Source organism: Bubalus bubalis, chromosome 11 (assembly GCF_019923935.1).
Source record: "Bubalus bubalis isolate 160015118507 breed Murrah chromosome 11, NDDB_SH_1, whole genome shotgun sequence".
Taxonomy (NCBI): domain Eukaryota; kingdom Metazoa; phylum Chordata; class Mammalia; order Artiodactyla; family Bovidae; genus Bubalus; species Bubalus bubalis.
The window spans coordinates 38,093,306-38,114,416 of NC_059167.1; the positions used below are offsets into that span (position 1 = coordinate 38,093,306).

A 21,111-nucleotide genomic window follows, 5' to 3' on the forward strand; every position below is an offset into this window, starting at 1 on the left:
CGCACGCGGACGACCCCGTCGGGCGCCGCAGCCGCGAGCGAGATCCCGCCCGGGACCGGCCGCCTGCAGGTCTCGGGACCCGACCCAGCGACCCGGGCCGGGTGAGGCGCGGCAGGCCCTCGCTTCCTCTGGAAAGGAAACGCGGTCTGCCGCGCCAGCTTTCCCGCCTCCGCCGGCGCGCGGCTTCCGCGTGGCAGGGCCGCCCTGCTCCCTTCCGCCTGGCGCGCTGCCTCTTTGTCTCTCCGCGGCTCCCCTCCTCCCAGACAAATGGCTGTTGGCAGGAAATTAGACGCGCTCTCAGGGAGCCGCGCTTGTCCGGGCGGCGGGGAGGGGGCGCCGCGCGGCCAGCCGGATCCGGGTGCCCACCCCGCCCCCGCCCCCCCCCCGCCGGGGCGGGGATGGGGGCTCCGGGGGATGTTTTGACATCTCGTCAAAGGAAGGAACTTGATGCCTTGATGCTTCGAAACTGCTTTTCACAGACGCCCCGTGCCTGCTGCTCCAGAGCTGATTATAAACAGAATCTGTGCTCGCTCCGCTCCCTCCCCCGTCGGCCCGGAGGGCGGCGGCGGCGGCGGCGCTGGAGGCGCGGACGCGGCTGTGCCTGGCAGGACAGAGTTTATTTATTGCCTCTGGCCCAGAGCCGGGGCGGCCCGGAGCCTGCACAAGTTCCCGGCGGCCGAGCCCTTCCCCTCTTTCCCCACCCCCAATGCCGTCTCCATCCCAGGGGTCGGTCTACCCGAAGCCCTGCAGCAGACTCTGGGTGAACCCCCGCTGGTGGTTTGGAAGTGGAGGCGGAGAGATGGCCAGGGTGCCCCGTTGGCCCGCGTCCAGTTCCATCCGGCATTCACCTTTCCACCCCAGGGGAAGAGGATGTCGGGGAAAGGGATCGCCACCTCTGCCCGAGGGGAAGAAAGGGGCTGGAGCTATCGATCTTAAACCCCTCGGAAGACCAGTGATTCTGACGTCTCCTTCCTCCAGGGGCTATCCTTTCTCCCCAGGGAGTCTTCAAGCCTCAGCTCCCGACCACCTCTAACTCCAAGGTCCCTGTAGCCCTTCCCCTTAAGAATAAATTAAGGACTATCACAGCTTCCACTGATTCCTGGAAGAGGGGAAGAAAGGTTGGAGAGGTCGCTCAGGGCTGGGTCCAGATCTGTCACAAGGCCCGGGCCTCACCCCTACAGAGTCCGGATGGCCACGGGGTAGAGCAGGGACATGTGCTCCGCGCCCTTGATGGGCAGCTTGCGGCTGGCGTAGTGGTGCACGATTTCAGGGACGCTGCTGAAGGGCGGGCTGTTCTGGCCTAGCACGTACTTGTGTTCCTTGGTCCGGGACAGCTTCATGTGCATGAAACCCTGACTGCTCCTGGGAAGAGGAGGGGAGACCCTGTTGAGCCAGGGCCCTCTCCAGTCCCTGTACCCACCCCTCCCACCCTTGCTCCCCCCACCCCCGACCCTGGCAGTGGTTCTTCCAAGGCCGCTGAGATGGAGGGCAGTCCAGAAAGCGGGGAGGAGATGGAGGGGATTTTGTGAGTAGGCGGCAGCAGGCATTGGCTTTGTGGTGAGGGCACTGGGTGTGCCAAGAATGTGTGTGTGGTGAGTGTACAGGGTGTGTGCAGGTGGAAACAAGGTATCAGCACCACCCCCCAATCCTGGGATCCAGTCTCTCCCACCCCCGCCCCCAGCCAGGGCCAGTTTATCCTCCCCCTCCTTGAGCTGTGGGGGAGAACACCTGTGTAGGGGAAGATCCTGGTGACACCCTTGGCAGGACAGTGGGTGGCCAGATGCGACAACCAAGTGAATCTTGGTTGGGATTCTCTCGTGCAATGATTTGGGGAGGGGGTGAGCTGCTTTGGACATCCCTCCAAATCTGGGAACACCCAACTGCCTGGTCCTGAGGATATCCCTTCACCCTCCTGCTAACTGGGCCTTGGGCCAATCTCCCAACCCCCCCTCATCTATCCAGCTCTTCTGCCTGGGATGACATCATCACTAGGCTGCCTCTCCATTCCCTCCCTCAGAGAGGACATGCTCCACTGCCTCTCCCATCTCCCCACCACAATCCAGGAAATCAGCATTAGTGCCCAGCCCTGCCCACAAGACGAAGGCCATGCTGCTGAGCTCTGGCCAGCTCCCAGCAAGAACGTCTGTTCAAACTACCACCAGCCTGCTCAGCCAGGCCCCAGCTCTAAAATGCACACACAAGCAACAGAGAAACAATCCTTGAAGAGCCCTGAAGCCTGAGGACTTGCTTCTGCTGGTCTGAGCCCCTGGAGGGGACACGGGCAAGGCTCAGAAGCTGGTGAGAGGCAGGGCTGGCAAGGGGGCTGCTCTTTGTGAGGCCCCACCCTTGAGTTGAGGCTGGCAAACCACTTGTTTCCCATCTACGTACAAAGAAGGCTCTGCCTGGACGCATTGCACTAGGCCTACAGTGAGAAAGCACGGAGAATGGGGAAACTAAAGAGGAAAGGGATGGGAAGAAAAAGGCAGGCCCTTAAATCCATCCTTCCCTTCCCGCTTAGGGTGGAGTGCCCTCAAGCCTGGGTTTGTGTCAGGGTGTGGGGCCATCTTTCATCTGCAGGTCTGAGATAAGGCTGAATTGACAGTGAGCATGCAGGCCCCAGAGAATAGAGCAAAGGGCCTAAGAAAAGTTACAGCCCCTGGGGCAATGGAGAGGGGAAGCAGTGAGTAGTCACCCTCCTCTGTCCTTCCTATGCCCAAAGCCCAGCACATGGCTGTGGGCAGCAGCATGGGCCCTGTGCTCTCACCGTTAGGGGACAACCCCCTCCCCACAGTGCACTTGGGGGGATTACCTCTCCTGAAAACTGTCCTTATAGCTTCTCCTTGAGGGACAGGTCTGGCCAAAAAGAGCAACAAGTGGTCAAAGAACTGAGTTGGCAGCTGAGAGCTCAGCCTCCGTGTGGTTAACTGACCTCCTGGGACAAAGTCCCAAGCATCCATTAGGACACAGCAGAGCCTTTGCCTGACCCTCTGGGAACCAGGGTGGGACTTGCTGGCCCACAGCGTAAGGGCTGGCAGGCTTTTGGAGGAAGCTGTTTAATTACCAGTGAAAGCCCTTCCATTACAGAGACAAGAGAAACTATAATTGTATTTCAGAGAAGCCATTTATATGCAAACGAGACTCTGGCAGACAGATGCTGGCAGGCCCAGATGAGCCTGGGCTGGAGCAGTGTCCAGGCCGCCCCCCCTCCTTCACTCCTCGGGATAAGGCAGGGCCCAGACTCTACTCTGTTTGGGAGCCAGACCCCGTTGTCTTTCCTTGCTTTGGACCATACCAGCCTTGACCGGGGTGGAACTGTGTAATGGAACAGTGAGGTTCGTGGAGTCAGCCTGAGTGGGGTTCAGAGCCTGCTTTGGGCACTTGATTTGCTGTTGGCCTTGAGCAAATCACGTACCTCTTTGAATCTGGTTTCTTTTTCTATAAAAAGAGATTGATCTTGCAGGTGGCAGTTGGTTTGGAGATGGTGTTACATGCTGCTTGGCACCTAGTAGATGCTCTAGGAATCATGACTACGATTTTTAAAGCAATACATATTTCCGAAGTGATGTAGATCAAATTTTTGACAAATAAATTTTTCCTGAATGTTCTTTTGTTTTCATAACTTGCAGGCCCCCTGAGCATAAAACCTGGAAGAACCCTAAGAGATAGCCATTGGACATATTTGGCAAATGCAGAAAGTCCAGAGAGGTTAAGTGATTTGCCTAAGGTCACACAGGTAGTTTTACTAAAAACCAAGAATGAAATTCAGGTTATCTGACTTTAGTTTGGCATTTTTTCCCATTATCTTTTAGTGAAGTTGAATAATTATCCTCAAATGTGTGTGTTTAATACTCCCAAATTTCCATATATTGGATGTTTGAAGTGCGGTATACCTGTACTCTAATGCCCCCTAGGAAATATGGTAGGAAGTGGTACAGGTGGCCCGGTAATGATGGGAGATGTGAATGGACACAGCGCTCTGACAGGCTGCCATGTGGGGTTCTATTAGACAGAACTCCTGGGCACCAAGGAGACTAGCAACCCTGCCGGTAGAACCTGGGAGGCAGATGCTGGTCTATGTAAAATATCTGTGCCCAGAGTGGAAGGCTGAGGAGGAGGAGGTGCCCTGACTCCTCTGCCACTTTCAGGACCCTTTAAAGCTCAGTTGTCAGCCGCCATCCCCAGACCTTCTGCCCACCTCCTCAGAGTGAACAAGAACAGCTCTGTGTCCAACATTCCACTTTCTTCCCAGAACCCAGCCTCTATCTCACCATGTTGAGTTCCACAGGCAAAGATCCCATCTCTTCCCCTGTACTTCTAGAACATCTTGGACTTTCATTAATAATGATGACACTGATAATTTATTAAGCACTCAGCACTATGCTAAGTGCTTAATAAATCCTTCCCTATAAGGCAGATATGTTATTGCCCCTGAGGCCCACAGAGGTTAAGGGGCTCCAGGTCACAGAGCTAGAAAGGGACAGAACACTTCTAAGCTGGATTCAATACCTTAACTGTTTTCCCCAAAGGACTCCAAGCTCCTCGAGAGCAAGTCAAGCCTCAGTCAAGCCTCAGGTGCCCGGGCTTGGCCCAGAGTCAGCACGTGTTCACAGGGGATGAAGTTCTCTCCAGCCTGGGAGAGAAACTGGAGACTCCTCCCGTCCTGCTGGTAGTCCTCACACTGATTCCCCTTGGACTCATCCTGACAGGCTCATCTTGTCTAGAGCCCCCAGCCAGCAGGCCCCACTCACTTGAGGGACAGGGAGAAGTCATTCTTGCTGGTCTCACTGTTGCGCACCAGATAGCTGGCCTCTTTGCACAGCCGGAGCAGGTTCTCGGCATCTGTTCGGCTGATGGCCCCGTGATACCAGCTGAGGACAAGAGAAAGAAAGGGGGGCATCTCTGCTGGGTCCCTGGCTGTCCAGGCCCACCCATTCTGAGTGTTCCCAGCAGGCAAGTCAGTGCCGGGAAGGGAGGGGAGGGTCCCCAACTGGACACAGACACTCACACCTGGTTTTCCAGAGGCAGTGCTGGGTCTGTCCACTCCCCCAGGGGGCTGCTGGGCTCCATGCTTAGGGGCTTGGCTGACTTGGGGTTCCCTGCAGAGAGTCGGGGAGGGAGGCGCCCCTTCTCCTCCCGGCCAGGTGACAGGCAGCTCTTCTCAGATCCTTCAAACTGGGCTGTGGGGAACATACCAGTCACAGACTCTGAGGACCCTAGAGGTAGAGCCCTATAGCCTAGCCAGTGCTCCATCCCCATTTCCACCCAAAAGGGAACAAAGGAATGTTCTGCAAGGGTGGGGCCTGCTCATAAGCCTGACTAGCTCAAGGGACAGTATCTTCAGTTCCTTGGTGGGGGCGGGGCTCAGCTCTCCTGTGTACACAGGGCCTTTCGGTCCCCATTCTGTGGCAGGAGAGGGGAGAGAAATGACATGAGAAACCACTTAAACCTCTCCCTCTGGAGGAGATGACTGCCTTCCCTCTCCCATCCCCCTCAGGGTGGCTTCAGCGCTGATAATGTTGTTTCTTTCTCCTCCTCAGAGTTCATTACCGTTCTCCAAATCACCCTGCCAAGCCATTCTGTAGAAATGACTTATCGATCCGAGAACAATTATCTGATTTCCCTTGGTGCCATCCTGACAGGCCAACCCTGCCCAAAGCCCAAAGCCGCCAGCCTGCCCCCGCCCCCAAGGTCGCTGCCCATAGGCTCCCCCACTCCCACCCCCCTGCCCCCTGCCCCCGACAGAAGCCCAGCAGAGGCAGCGGTGCCCTCCCAGACCCCAGAGCCCTTCCAAGACCCTGGGCAGCCTGCCCAGGGAGGGCTGAAGCCAGTGGCCCACACGGGTAAAGCCAGCATGCACAGGTGACAGAGACCCTCCCTCAGCCTGTATTTACAAAATGCCCACTCACACACAGGCACAAATATACAAACAAGTGCTCATGCCTGTGTGTGTATGCACAGCCGCAAGCCCACCCCTGGCTGCCCATTGTGCATAAAACTGAACATAGATGAAGGGTTCAGTGTCTTCTTTCTCCCCATTTGGGCTCTTTTTCTCTCTGAGTACCACTTTCAAGCCCTCCAGTCACCAGGTGCAAAATCAGATCTCTCCTTTAAGGAGTCAGGTCCTTCCTGTGCTAGTATCACCTAGCCTCAGGGTTATTTGTGCTGCTGAAGGATCCGGTTAGGCAGAGCTCTGCCCCAAAACGTGAATTTAGAAGAGTGGATTTACCTGGCTTGGTGGGAAAGATATCTGGAAGGGGCCTCTCTCAGGAGGCACCTCCCTTGTGCTTTGGGGAGGGAGGACCGTGTCCTTTGTCCCTTTCCTCTCCCTCCAGGACCAGAGGCATTCCTCCTGGGCTCTCTGAACTCCACCCCACCTCTCAGCTCCTCCCACCCAATCCCACGGGGCCTACGGGCTGGCCCTCGCCAGAAGCCCCCACGGGACCCACCGCTGCCATCCTCCTGGCTGGGCTCGGGGATGGGGGAGGCTGGACCGGAGATGTCCCTGTCCCCGGTGGGCAGGGAGGGGCTGCTGTCCAGCTGTCCCACGGGCGGAGGCCAAGGTAGGTCTTTGATGACCTTAATGTCAACTGGAGCCAGGAGCAGCCGGGAGAAGAGAGACAGACAGAGACAGAGACAGAGAGAGGCAGAGATTGAGACACCGAAACCAGAGCCAGGACATAGGACAGCCTGGAAAGGAAAAGGAACAGAGGCAGGGGCGGTTTCTGGGGGAAGAAGAGGACTCTCAGGGGACTGGGTGGAGCCACACTGACTGCTCCAGTGGGAGGCTCCAGTGATAATCAGCAGAACACAGGGCCTTGCTCTGCCAGCCCCACAGGTCCCTTTTGATGTCTCTCGAGCCTCCAGGGCCCAAAGGGACTGGGCAGGGAGGAAAAGTGGGACAAAGGGCTGTCCACACCACCCAGTACCATACCCAGGCACCCCCACAGCCTCCTGGCACCTCCCACCTTGCCTCTCTTCTCCCTTTCACCTGAAGCCCGGGAACTCATGGGTAGCAAGACCCAGACAGTCTGGCCGCAGGGTGTCAGGAAAGCTCAGACACGGGGGCAGATATTTTATTGAAATTTACCCCCCACACTCTCAATCCTGAGCCTTGACAATTAGCAGAGCCATGCCACTGGCGGCTGTAGGACTGCTAACGAGGTTTCCTAATGACGAGCATAGATTTTCCCATTAAGCAATCCAAACAGTATTGATTCTCCAAGGAGACTCCTGGAGATAAATGGCCCATCCTCAACGGTGCATGCTTTACAGGAAACAAATGAGAAAGCAGTGGTTTCTCAGTCTGACTGCCAGGGTTGGCGGGACAGAGCGGAGAGTCGAGTCCAGCTCCAGGATGAGCCCCTTGCCCAGGGAGGGTTGAGGAGGACACAGGAGCAGGAATAAGGTCTAATGGCACTAAGTCCTTGATGTTCTCACTGAATCAAGGATCCAGGCTCTTGCATCACCCACGCACACCCTCTGTGCTTTGTTTTGTTAAATGTAAGTCTTTAACACAGGCCACACGTTTGAGCATTTTGTTTGGAATTTCTTTACTTTTAAGTCTACCCTGCCTCCTAAAAGATGGGGGCCTGAGAGGTGGTGATGCACGAAGTCATCCCCTGACGCTGCACACAGTTCGTGTTCACAGTGCCCAACTCATCACCTCTGTCCCCAGGGCCCAGTCCTCCCATTCCCCTGAGCCTGGAAAGCTGCTCCGAGGCCCCAGCAGAGCTGCCCTCTCCACCCAGGACTCACCTGCAAAGGCTTTGGAAATCCGCTCCTTCTTCCACTCCCAGGGCTGGTCATACTCCTCAGGGGGCCTCTCATCATCCTCTGGCAGGCGGGACTCCCGGGGCCAGGGGGCCCCCTCACCCTCTGGGGTGGCCCCCTCCTCCTCTGGCTCATAGGGTGTGTCATACAGAGGCAGGGGCTGAGCTGCTGTCTCCTTGGAGCCCCGGATCTCTGCCAGGGCAAGGCAGGAGGGGAGGTGTGAGCGGTCCTGGCTGCCTGGCTTAGCTCCCCTGGCAGGCAGCACCCTCCAGCTATAAGACTTCAGAGGGGAGGCTGCTGACTCTGCAGGGAGACCAGAGGCCCCTCAAAACACCCCTGGGGTTCCAACAGCATGGGACCCCATGGAGGCAGGGGCAGAGAAGCACCAAAGGAAAGACTGAAAAGAGATCCTGTGATGGCCAGCAAGGGGTGGGTTGCTGAGGCTTACTCATTTCAGAAACTGAGGCAGAGTCCATTTCCTCCTTGCTACCCAGATCCACTTATTTCTTTGAGCCCCAAGTTTTGTCATCTCACAGTCAGAAAATCCTTCTTTGTTGTTCAGGCACTGCTGACCTCCTCCTCCTTGAAACTGTCCCCTTGGATGAGTCAATTTCATGGACTGTCTGCCTCTCTGATCACCCCAGTTCAGTCTCTTTCCCTGGATCCCTCTCTTGGTCTCTGTTCTCATACGGCCAAGTCTTATTCATTTCTCCCTGCCCTCACTCTTCAGTCTCATGGCACCCTTTGCATCTGTATGTTTCCAACTGCCATAAAGATATTTCCTTTTGGTGTTTCAAACTCACTGCTTTCTTCCAAAGTTCTAGTCTTTTCTGTGATCCTCTTTTAGGGATCATTGACCCCAATGAAATTTTGATAAAAATTATGGAGCTACTCCCCCAGAAAAATGTGCAAATTTTCTCATACAATTCCAGGGCACTCCTAGACCTCCCAGGTATCCACACCCCTCTGATCTAAAGACAGTAGCCACCCTCTCATTTTCTCCACTGCTGGCGATTACACTGCTCTCCTTGGTCCTGGCCCCTCTTCTTTCTCTGAATCCCACATGTTCAGTGCCAACACCTGCTGACTCCCCGCTTTCAACTCTCTATGACCCCTTTCCCTCTGACACTTTATCTTGACCTCCATTCCACAGGGCCAGGTCTCCTCATCTAGATTACTGCTAGGGTGAACCTCCATTCTACAGGCTCATGTTTCATGGTCTCCATGGAATAACACTCCCTGCTTCTCTCTGCCCCTTCACCCACCTCACCCAGGGAGGGAGAGCAGCTTATCTGATCTGACAGTGGATGCTTCCTTTCTTTCCCACATCTGTCTACTTGCAGAGACAGAACATTCTGGTTCTTTCTCCTCCTGCCCCCGTGCAGGGGCCTACAGCTGTCCTGTGTTGCCCAAGCCTGAGTGGGCAAGTTTAATTATGTGGTGAAGTATTAAGAAGCCCATTGTAGTGACATAGCTAAGTAATGTTCTCCAATCAACTTTATCAGTAATAAAGTTGACATTGTTATCTCCATCTGTCTGTTTCCTTAATCCTATTTCTCAGTTATTTCCAAGCCCAGAGGGGAAGAAAGAAGTGTTAATTATTGGTCTCTTAAAGCCTCAACAATTTCCACAATAGCCTAATAACTCATCTTCCTGATGCCCAGTTCTTCTAGCCTGTTCTGTACACCAAAGCCTCAGTAATCCTCTTAAAATGCCATATTCATCCTGTTTCTTTCTTGTTTAAGAATACAGAATGGCTCCCCTCCCCACTTTGGAGCAAGTCCAAATGCCTCATTCGAGCCTTTGCGATCCTTTACTGCCCCTCTTAGCTCTTAGCTAGGCTTAGCCTTATGCCTAGCACTAAGATTATTTGCCCCTGAACAAACCTTCCTTTCACCCTGCCCTGGGGCCTTGGCTTACACTGATCTACCACATCCTCCCCTGTTGGTCCCTTTTCCTGTATGCTTTCTTGACCTCTGTTCCCCAGGGCCAGGTCTTATTCATTTCTCCCTGCCCTCACTCCCTGAACTATGTACCCACTTCTGTGCACTGCATCTGCATGTCTAATTATGTGTTTTCAGTCGCCACAAAGGTGTTCACTTCAACATCCCATCGTTTCGACCCCATCACCTTCCCTAAAGCTAGTGATTCTCTTCTTGGGATCAGTGACCCCCAGCCCAGCCCACTAGCCTGCCCTTCCTGACTATCCCAAATGTTTCTACTGTCTGACCTTTGGTTGTATGGCCTTCTCCAGTACCTTAGGTCTTAGGCTCCATAAGTCCCAGCTCCTCCAAAATGACTATCTTGAAGGCAATGGCCACCACCCTCCCCAAGGACCCAGCAAAGGCTTTCTCCCTATTTTTCTCGGGACCAAGGAATCAGTCCTTAGACTTGTGGGTCCCAGAGCCTGTTCTGTGAATACTCAGGCCTCAGGGAGTGTCCCCAACCCTGCTCCCACCCCCGACTCCATCACTTACCAGCCATCATCTTTTGTGCCTCATAGGGTTCCATGTAGCCGTCATTTTCAGGGACCTTTTCTGGGGCTCCTGCAGCGCCTATTGGGCCTTCGCCAGTCTCCTGAACATCAAAAGGGTCCGCATAGTCTTCTAGAATTGCCAACTGTGGGAAGAGAGTGAGGGGAACAGGCTTCAGACATCTGAGAGACAGCTCTGCCTCTCCCCGGTTGCTCTGTCCATGGGAACAAGAGTCCTGGCTGCCCAGGAGCTTGGATGGGGACAAGCTCTGGCTCTTCTTTTGTGGGGTCCCCCACTAGGCTGCCCACAGAATGGGCCATCTTCCTTTTCTCTTAATTGTGTGCCTTTGGGCCATCCCCTAGGCAAGATGGCCGGGATAAGGCTCTGGGCCTTATTTGCCTCAGAGTCCAGGCAGGACCAGATGACCAAACAGAAGGAATTAATTCAGAAACCTGCTTATAAAGATGTTGGGAGTGTCCTAAGAATAAGCAGGGAACAGCAAACAATGAGGCAATTAGCTTGGTTCATGTCTACCATTGCACTCCCAGATGCTGAAAATATTTGCTGACCATCAAGGAAGGAAGGGCTGAACACTGACTTTATGTCACAGTTCACTGGTTTATCCTCACAGCCCTTCAAAAATGCCATATGGGAATTATTATCCCCATTTTTAGGAAATGGAGGCTAAGGAGAGGTAGGGAACAACATACCCAAGTCTGTTCCAGGTAAGCGGAGGAACCAGGATTGGAACCTGTGCCCTTTGTGCAAAATCATGCTGCCAACCTGCTACCACGGGCATCTTGGCTGTCCTGGGAGAGAGACCACCTTAGGACAGCCCTGAGAAAACCAGGATTTGGGCTCTGCAGAACCCCTCTGGGCTCTTGGAGGGCAGGGACAGGACAGCCCTGGCCTTGGCCCTCCATACTCAGGCTGCCCCCTTTCTCTCACACAAGTGGCTCGTGGCCACCCCTCTGTTCCTGCTTCCAGTCAAGGCAGAGGGAACCACAAACCACACACCCTGCGGAAGAGCTTAAGGTGCTGGGGCGGGGCTCATTGAGGACAATAGAGCCTTTCTCCAAGCTGGGCACAGGCTGGGTGGAGGGGGACCCGCTGAGGCAGACAGAGAGCCTAGTCCGCCCCGTGCCAACAGCCCTGGGGGATCAGTGCACACCAGGATGCCGGGCATTGACAAGAGGTAGCTGTGAGGCCTGTGGCCTAGGGGAGGGGCTGCTCCTGCCTCTCCCCTATTCTTCTAGACTTTCCTTCTGGTCCAGATCAGAACTCTGGGAGTCAGCTGGGCAGGGAGGCTGTGGGGATGACCACCCTGGCCTGAGTAATAGGATCTGAGACCCCTAGCAAGGCAGAATGAAGAAAGAAAACTTCCCACCTCAGATACCCCTTTTTGCAGGTTCCAAGTGACTTAGCAGCAGCAACAGCAGCACTCCTACAGGCCCCTCCAGGGGTCTTTGATATGCATCCCAACAGCTCCTAGCTGAACTCTCATCCTTCAGTTCTTCAGCTCCCACTTGTTTCACCTTGTTCCAGTCAAGACCGCCAGCTCCTTTATCTCTATTGTATCTCTGCATGCCCCTAAGGCCACATCTCAGATCATCCTATCACCTCCACCAGCTCATCCTGTAACCTGAGCTCTTTGTCATTTTTGTCTCTCCAGCTCCAATAAGCACCTGGTCCACAGAAGGCACTAGAAAAATGTTCTCTCTCCCTCCCTGAAGTTTCCGGTCACTTCATTACCTGAAAGCTCTATAATCTCTTTTTTATCTCTAAGGCTTTCCAATTACCTGGATCAGCTTATTTCTCTTTAGAAAGCCTTCCAGTCAGGCTCCCCCCAGGTCTGGTTAGGGGCTCTGTGCTGGGCTATCATCACATTGTGTAGTATATACTTGTCTTCTTATCTGTCTTCTTGCTGACTGTGAACTTCCTGAGGGCAGGAATCATGTTTACTGCTAAATTCCCAATGCCTAAAGTGCTCAGTAATTCTGTGTTGAATCAGTTCATATAAACAGGAAGGAAGAAAGGACAAAGGAAGCACTTTTCCTTGTTCATTCAGAAGAGGAAGCATGAATCTGGGTGAGGAGTCAGAAGGTATGAGTCCCCAGAAGCTGCTCTGGGAGCAGAAGCACCTGGCCCAAGCCCCAGGCCCTTCCTCCCCAACTCCACGGAGCACCCCATGCCCTGGCTTTCCAAGCTCAGTCAGAGCTGCAGGCCGGCCCTTCCCACCAGAGCCTGGGCCAGGTGCTGTGACCCCTCCCAGGCTGGTGTGGGCCTCCACAGCACCAGCCCGCAGGGCCCACGGGCATCCAGGTGGCAGCTTTGTGGGCAGCTCAATGGCTCCTCTGTTCCATTCCTGGCTCTACACCTGCTCCAGGAAGCCTCGGCCCTCACCCTAGGCAGGGGTGCCCAGAAAAGCCACCTACAGGACAGGGATCAGGAACAGCAGCAGAGATGCCTGCTGGGAAATTGGCAGGACAAGCACCTGCCTGGACATGGGGAACCCCCATCAGAGACCAGACCTGCTTTCCCAGTGGCTTCCAGGTCACGTGAGAAGGCAAACCATTCAGGTGTAGGAAAGCTGCCTCTGCCTGCTTCTGACACCTTTGCTCCACCACGACTTACTTTATGGGCCCTCTACCCGACTCTGATGTGCTCACTGTAGTATATGTATCGGCCTGGTACACAGTAGCTGCTCAGTGTGCATTCTGGATGCTCAAAAGGCCTCTTGCTCCCCAGACTCCATCTTCTGGAGAGACACCAAGTCTCAGTCCCCCATTCATCCTAACTGACTGACCAGTAGGGGCTGTGGGAGCAGTCAGTCAGAAGAATGGATATTTGATGGGGATCAAAGCTTTTGGCTCAAGGGCAGAAGGAAGGAACGGACAGGGAAGGCACCTAAAACACGTGGCTGATATTTAGGCAAACCCTATGGTAGTTGGAACGCCTAAAATGCTGAAATATTTCCAAACTAATAGGTGAGTAGCTGCTCCCCAGAGGGCCCCCTGCCAACCAGGTCTCCTTCCCCTCCTGCCATCTGGCAGGGTGGCTCCAAGACCCTGCTCTTGCGCCTGTTCAGTTGGGCAGTGTCCCTCCCAAAGTAGCTGTTTGGCTCTGCCTTTCCTTCCTGCCCAGGCCTCTCCTGAGGGAGCTGGCAGGCCCACCATGTGGTTCCACCCTCCCACTCTGCAGCTGGACCCTGCTAGGAGTTCCTGAGCCAATCCATGGGGTTCTTAAGGCCAGGGGAGCAAGGGGAACACATGTCACAGGATTTGGGCTCTGTAAGGTCTCCAAAGTCTACCACTGTCCCTTTCCTCTATTTCTTTCATTTACATTTAATGTCTGGAAGCTTCTGGTCTTTTCATCTGTGGAATGGGGTTGGTATTAGTATCTGTCTCACAGGATTGGGTAGAGGACAATGAATACAAAAGTCTTTGGCCCAGAGGCTGGCATGGAGTCAGTGCTCCATCAGTCTTAGCACTGATGATAATCTCTTGTATACAGGCATTGGGGCCCCAGAGTCCAGGCTTGTCCAGGGTGCACAGTTTGCAGCAGTGGAGACAAGAAAGTCAGAGACCCAGGTCCCCTGACTCTCAGTGCCTTGCCATAGATTTTCCAGAAGAATTGGGAAATGTAGCATCTTCCCTCCTCTACTTGTAGATATAAAATACACCTTAGCATGTTAAAGGCTATGAGAAGTCCTACAGTCAAAAGAATAAACTAATTTTGTCTAATTCAGCATTTCTCCAAACTATTTTAACCATGAAATTCTTTTACCACTGAAAATTTGTCAGTTTCAGAAATGGTGTACTACTGATATTTACCTTCCTGAAGATCAAACTTTTTGCACTTTCTGTTCCCACTTACCGGAATGCCCTTCCTAATATTATCTGCCAGGGAAATGCCCTTACATGAAGCAAATTTGTTATTATCCTTTTCTAACCACAAAGCAATGCCATGCCTGTAAAACATTCAAACATCACAGACATGTACTAACTAACCCTTGCTACGAACCTTTGTAAGACTCTTGAAAGGTCTGTCTGAGGCCACTTTGGGATTCAGGGGCAAGTGCTGGCCTTCAGCATTCAGGAAATTGTGAACTCAGCATAGAATGCAATCCTCATTCCTTCTTTAAGAGTCTCCTTCCCCTTGTTCATTAGCAACTGCTTAGTGACACTTCCTCTCTCTGCAGGGGTCCTCGAGGCAGGTGCAAAGGTCCCACGACGCTGGCAGTCAGTCTGGAATCAGGCTGCCCCAGTGGGAACTTCAGCTTTCCTAACTAGCTGTGAAACCAAGTAAGTGTGACTCAACATTCCTGATCTCCCTATTTGTAATGCTGGAATAATAACAGACCAGACTTGTCCTTATAGGGTTGTTGTGAGGATCAACTGTCTAATATACGCGAGCTGCTTCAAACAGTGCTAGATATGAGGTAGAGGCTCAGTAAACGTCCATGATTACATTGTTAGATATGAAAAGAACAAATTTCGGGATCCTTCATGAGCTCACAGTGACACACAAACAAAACAAGCTCCAAAAGAGAGAAGAAGCACCTTGAGGTGCTATGAAGCACCACTGGGCCCCAGGCTCTGGAAGCACGACAGGCTCACTGTATGCAGGGTCTGGGCCCCTTCTCCGCTCTCCTATCATACCACACTGGTTCTCCAAGGCAGCTGGTGTTGGCTCCAGGTACCCCTCCAAGCCCCGACCCTAGCCAGCTGCTCCCATTCCGGTCACAGGCTCTTGCCTGTTCCTGGCTCCCAAAGGGAAAGCACCAGGGCTGCAATGTCACTGAGTCGCTGGCCAACAAGCCACAGGTGTCTTCCAGAGGAGGGAGTGTCACAGAGTGAGAAGGCGGTAGTGAAGAGAGTGGACAGGCCTGCCACACCATCCCACAGTCACCTCGGGCCTTGGCCCTCCTCGACGCACCAATGGCAGGGGGACCAACAGCAGCACGGATGACCAGCCCGGGCCACAAAGGGTTCAGAGGTCTAACCAGTCCACAGAGGACCCTTGACCCAGACCCTTCTCTTTTCCTCCATCACTGGGGACACGAGGACAGGTGTAAGATAAACAGATCAGACCTCCAGATTCTGTGCAAGTCATAAGAAGGAAAATTAAAGCAAACAAACCCAAAAAAGGCAAGACCTCAGCCTCCCAGGCGGTGCCTGGGCCAGTGTCATTTAACGATACTCAAACACTCCATAAACACTGGCCAAGGGAGGGCCCCTACCTGCCCCCCTAACCCCAGGGCAGGCATAGCTTGTTCACCTTTGGCAGCCGGAATGTATCCTTCACTTCCTTCCTCCTGCCTATCTGTTCACTCATTTCCAAATTGGGCCTGGAGGATCCAAGTCCACATGAAAACCATCTATGAGGTATAGCATCTGTTTTTCAAAGTTCTTAATATTTTGGGCCCTGTGAACACCAATAAGAATCCAAGAGCTGTGAGCCTTTTTGCAGAAAAATGCTCGCTCACCCAAATATCTGCGCACTATTTCTGGAGGTTCGTGAACCCTAGAGGCCCATCTGTGAGCTAGGGACAAGAATCTTAGTTTCAGTTCATACAAGGTGCCTGTCTCACATCACTTCTCTCTCTTTGCTCTCACTCTCACGCATTCTCTATCTCTGTCCGTCTCTCTCACACGTATCTTGGCATGATGGGGGCAAAGGACACATTGTGCAGATTGTCAGAGGCAACTCAAAGCTTCATCCAGTCAGGGCCCCTCTCCCAACCCCAGCCCCCTTTGCTAATTAGATCAGGTTTTTCCTGTTGAAGGTCTGAGAAAAGGGAGCAAAGCAAGGGAAGGCACAGCTCTCTAGCCCCTCTGCCAGAGCACAGCCTGATGGCCAGACAGGGCCCAGCACCAAGAGGGAGCCTTCCTGCAGCCAGATGGCGAGGCCCCGCCTGCCTGGTGCAGGGTGCGGCTCCTGCTGCTCCCACACCTGCCCTGCCAGGCCTGCCCAGATGGCCACCCGTGCACCCCTGCCAACTGCAGCCATGGGTCTCGGGGTGGACCAGCAGCCAGAGCCCTGCATGGGTAAAAGGCTAATGGTCTTGAGCCCCCAGGCCTCTCAGGGTCCTGTCTGAAGGCCTATTCTCTCCTGACCCTACATCCACTGGGCTCATTCCTCTTCAATCTCTCTGGCTCATCACAGAAGCATTTCCACCCATTGCATCAAACCTCATGATCCAGCCTCTCAGAGGGTTCTGACCCACCCAGTACCAGCTGCTGGGCTGCAGGAGAGAAATGAGCCAGCCCAAAGCAAAACCTGGGGCCCAGCTTCATCACGCCTCAGGAAGTAACCCAAAAGCAACAAGCCAAGGGGACCTGCAGGGCTAAGAGTGGGGGAAACGGAGATTAAGGAGAAAGCAGCCACACAGAACAGAAATATTGGCTGAGCAGGGGCTCAGGGGGCCAGGCCGGCTCACTATCTAGAAGCCACAACTCTGTGCAGGCTCTGCAGGCATGGGCTGACACCTGGGTTTAGGGTAAGGGGCTCAGGTGTGCAGTCTGGGCTCTTCCTAAGAAGATCCAAACTGTTCCTGAGGGGGTGGAGCTGCTCTCTAGGAATGGTGGGGCTGGGGGTGGGGGCAGCCCCAGGTCAGCATCCCTGCCCTGGGGCCAGCTCAGATAGCTTCCTGGGTCTTTCTCACACACCCACTAAACCACTGAGTGCTCCATTTCATTTCTGTCCCCACAGCCGACAAAGGAGTCAGACACTGCTTAGCCCACAAGGTCTGAGCAGCCCACAGATCACAGAGCCGACTAGGAGAAGGATGGATGCCCTCGGTGAGAAGAGGCTGTGGGTTTCCGCATGGTTGTGTGGGCACAGCCCCTTCCTTGGGGGTCTCTGTGAGAATATGGACATGGGGAGTTTTAGTTAGGGGAAATGCTCACCCTCAGATCACCATGGCAATGGACAGTCACAACTCAGGACTTATTTACACACCACCCCTCTTTATGCCAAATTCTGTGTTAGGCACTTGTGAGACATAATATGAAGACATGGTCCTTGTCCCGGAGGAGCCCATGGCTTGGTGGGCAGCCTGTTATGCCATCCCAAGAGGATGCAGAGAGGAGGAGGGCCAGGGACAGTCCAAGCCCACATGCCCATAGGCAATGGTCAGGGAGGAGGAGACTAACTGGTCAATAGTAAGAACAAAGCCACTGCCACCACCACCATCATCAACAGGGAAAATTAGGAAGAGGAGGAGCCTAAGGACACGTGGGGACAGGCCAGCTGCCTTCTGCAGGCAAAGGGTCTGCAGAATGGGCAGGATGGGCAGCCGTGCCCCATGGCAGGAACTCAGGGAAAAATAACTCACATTCCTGAGGCTTTTCTCTGACCCCGACACATCTCTCTTACCCAGGAAATTGGGCAGAACAGCATCACACTTTCAGCTGAAAACCTCAATACTGCAGCCAATGGATTCAGACAGCAACTTTGCTCTCCAATCAAAGAAAACAGTGTTCTCTGCTGAGGAGAGGGGAGTAAGCCCCAGAGCAAGCTCCCAGAGGACAGTGAAGAGGGACAACAGAGCCAGGGCCACCCACAGAGTCACCTTCCTAGAATTTAGGGCCACAGGGGCCTGAGGATGGCTTTCAGCTCTCAGGCCACACTGGGGTTGGGCAGGGGGTGGTTTCTCTACCTGGGGCTTTGAGCCACAATGGACATTCTCAAGAATGGTGAGAACCCTAAGCTTGAAGATCCATGAAAAGCTCTAGCCATCCTTAGAATGGACACCAGGAGGAGGAGGCCAAGAAGAGAGAAGGAGTGGGCTCAGTTGCTTAGTCCCTTCTGGGCAACAGGTTCTGAGCACTGACTGTGCCCATGTTGTTGTTTAGTTGCTAAGTCGTGTCTGACCATGACCCCATGGACTGCAGCCTGCCAGGCTCCTCTGTCCATGGGATTTCCCAGGCAAGAATACTGGAGTGGGTTGCCATTTCCTTCTCCAGGGTATGTTCCTGACCCAGGGATCAAACCTGAGTCTCCTGCGTTAGCAGATGGATTCTTTACCACTGAGCCACCAGGAAAGCCCGACTGTCCCCATACCTGAGGAGATAGGGAAGGAGAGCAGGAGTGGCCCTGCCTGTACCTCAGTGGTCAGCATCCTTGGTGAAGAGATGCATACTGCTGGTTCTGGCTTGCTAAGAACAAGTCTACCCTGCTCAACAGTCCACCCGTCTCCAGCACCATGGGTTAAGGCAAAAGCCAGCTTTTGCTGTGTCCGGGAGAAAACCAGTCTTCACCTCCGTCCTGGCGCTTTAGCACCTGCAAAGATGCTAACAGGAGGTGGGAAGGAGCTTTGCGCTCACTCTGCCCTGGGGGGAGGGGTCAGAGATCAAAAGGCAGTGAGCTGCTGCTCCCGGAGAGTTGAAAAGCCATAAACTGGGGAAAAGCGGGGCTCAAATCCCGTTAGAAAAAGGCTCCCTGATTAGGCTCCGGGGGCTGCGAGGAGGAGAGCAGAACCTGGGAGGGGGAGGGTCACTAGTTCCGGGGCGATAATAAGGGAAAGAGGCAGAGTTTGGGGCGCACGTCCCAAATTAGTAGGTCGAGAATCTGAACAAAGGTGGATGAAGCCTTCGAGCCGCGGGGTCAGAGACTAAGATCGTGTCCGCCAGGAACCGTGACACCGAGGGGCCCGGCCCCGGTCAGGCCACCTTTGTCCCTCTCGTAAGCCTCAGACCTCCGACCACCTCTCCTTCTGGCCGCCCCCTGCCCGGCGTGGCACTCACCCTGTCGCTGCTGGCGGGGTGTCCAGAGATTCGTTCCTCAGGCGGAGGAGCTGGGGGCCCAGGGGTCTCGACCCGAATAAGGCGGTGGGGGGGCGAGCCGTGGCGCGGCGGGGGTGTGGGGCCGGGGGCGGCGGGGGTGGCTAGGGCAGCGGTGCCGGACGGCCCCCCGGAGTAGGGGTCTTCGAAGTCACGCTCCCTCTGCAGCCGGTAAGCAGCCAAAATGTCCGGGGGAGGTGCGGGGGGTGCGGCTGGGGAAGGTGCAGGGGGGCGGTAGTCCGGCTCGGGGGGCGCCGGCTTGCCCCCACCTCCGCCGCCGCCGCCGCCCCCCCCCGCGGAAGCCCAGATGCTCCCGGAGCCACTTGGCCACTCCGCCGCTGCCGCCCCCTCCTGGTCCCGCTCCTGCACCCCCGGCGCCGCGGCGTGATCCTGCCGGGCCGCCCCCCGCGCTCCCCTGCGCCCGCGGGCCGGGGCCGGAGCCGGCCGGAGGAGCTCCGCTCAGTAACATGGGGCCGGCTAGACTGAGCTAGGGGAGAGTGGTGGCCGGGCGGGGGGCGGGGAGGGGGCGGAGCTCCGCCGGGCGGCGAGAGGGGGCGGGGCTCGTCGGTAACAAGGGAGAGGCGGGGTTCCGCTACCTAAAGGGGTCTACCTCCCCCCACTCCCCGCCCCACGGAGAGGAGGGGTACGGGCTTCCAGCCTGTGTGCTCGCCGAAGACGCGAAGTGGCGACCCCAGGGCAGGGCATCCGACTCCTGAGGATGGACTGAGGATAAATCCTCCACGTGTCGCCACGCCTGTCCCTGCAGGGGCTCACCTGCCCACGTCTGTTCCCCGCCCCCTCCCCCCCGCTCCCCGACCTCCCACCTAGCGCGACCCCGAGAGGGGAGTCCTTAGACTCCTGGATTCCTGGCCTTCCGGCTCCTTCTGCCCCTCCCCAAGGCCACTCCTAACTGGGAAATATTATCCTAGGAGGAAAAGCTGGGGTTGGGGGCAGGCAGAGGGGAAGCCGAGATGGGGGCTGCTCGGTAGGACCAGTCTGTAACTACCGGGTTTCGGCGTGCTGCTATGGGAGCCCCACCTACCTCCTCCCATCCAACCGCTCTCACTGCACATACTCTAACCCACTCCAGGCGGACATCTCACATCACAGACAATCAGCTCCCTAGAGGCACCCACTTCTCCCGAGTGGCTTCCACATACGCCCTCCTCACAGGCAAACAGCTCTTGCACAAACGCCTCCCACCCCTGAGCTCACCCACTCTGAGCAGGTCGACCCGGCCCTGATGGCAGAGAGCGCAAACACGCAGAAATCCTTTCATGTCCCGGGTTTCCTTGTCCGTCAGATTAGTGACAGAATAGAAACAGACAAGTCAATAAATCAAGTCTAGAAACAGTTCCAGTGTTGTCTATCACAAACCCCTTAATCCCCAGAGGCTCAGATGCTCAAGCGATAGGCATTTTTGTCTTAGAAATAAAGCCAATTTCTCCCCAGAAATATTGTAGCCCTGAGGCCGGACTCCAACACTTGGTTTTGACTGTTGGAAAGACAGCAGCTTCACTTCATCAGCATCCATCCCTCTGACACCACCTCAATGTCTCCCTCTCTCTTAGGCTCATATCTGCTTTGTGAGGGAGCAAAGAGCCACCTGAGGCCCCAAAGGGAAGGAAGCTCAAAACTGGAGTAGAGTAAGATGTGATGGCAAAACTGAGAATCTCCTAGGATTCCCAGGGCCCCAGGTCTCAAAATATTTGCTGAGTTTCTGCTTTGTGCATATTCTAGTTGGTGTTACAGGGCTGTGCTTCTCAAACTATAAAATGAACACAAATCTCCTGGGGAATTTGTTAAACTGAAGTTTCTGTAGGTCTAGCTGGGATGGAATTTCGGTGGAATTCTAACAGGCTTCCAAGTGATACAAATGCAGCTGGTCCTCCCACCACTCTTTGAGGGGCAGGACTGAAGGAGATAATTGAAATGTCTGATATTGTGTATGGTTTCATGAGGTATAATAGAGAAAATATCATGCACATCATAAAAATATGCGGCTTCAAATATGACTAATGGACTTCCCAGGTGGTCCAGGGGCTAAGACTCTGTGCTCCCAAAGCAGGCGGTCTGGGTTC

The 21,111-nt window shown here is 54.7% G+C and overlaps 1 protein-coding gene across 1 annotated transcript; it reads right to left on the minus strand.

Annotated features, from left to right (window-relative positions):
* Positions 1 to 598: 598 nt before the first annotated feature.
* Positions 599 to 19,523, minus strand: SHF (Src homology 2 domain containing F). Its single transcript, XM_006076336.3, is given in 8 exon segments — positions 599 to 1,362; positions 4,749 to 4,868; positions 5,006 to 5,177; positions 6,447 to 6,587; positions 7,756 to 7,962; positions 10,248 to 10,389; positions 18,995 to 19,318; positions 19,320 to 19,523. Coding segments are annotated over 8 exon segments (1,473 nt in total). The 5' UTR covers positions 19,500 to 19,523; the 3' UTR covers positions 599 to 1,175.
* Between the last annotated feature and the right edge of the window lie 1,588 nt (positions 19,524 to 21,111).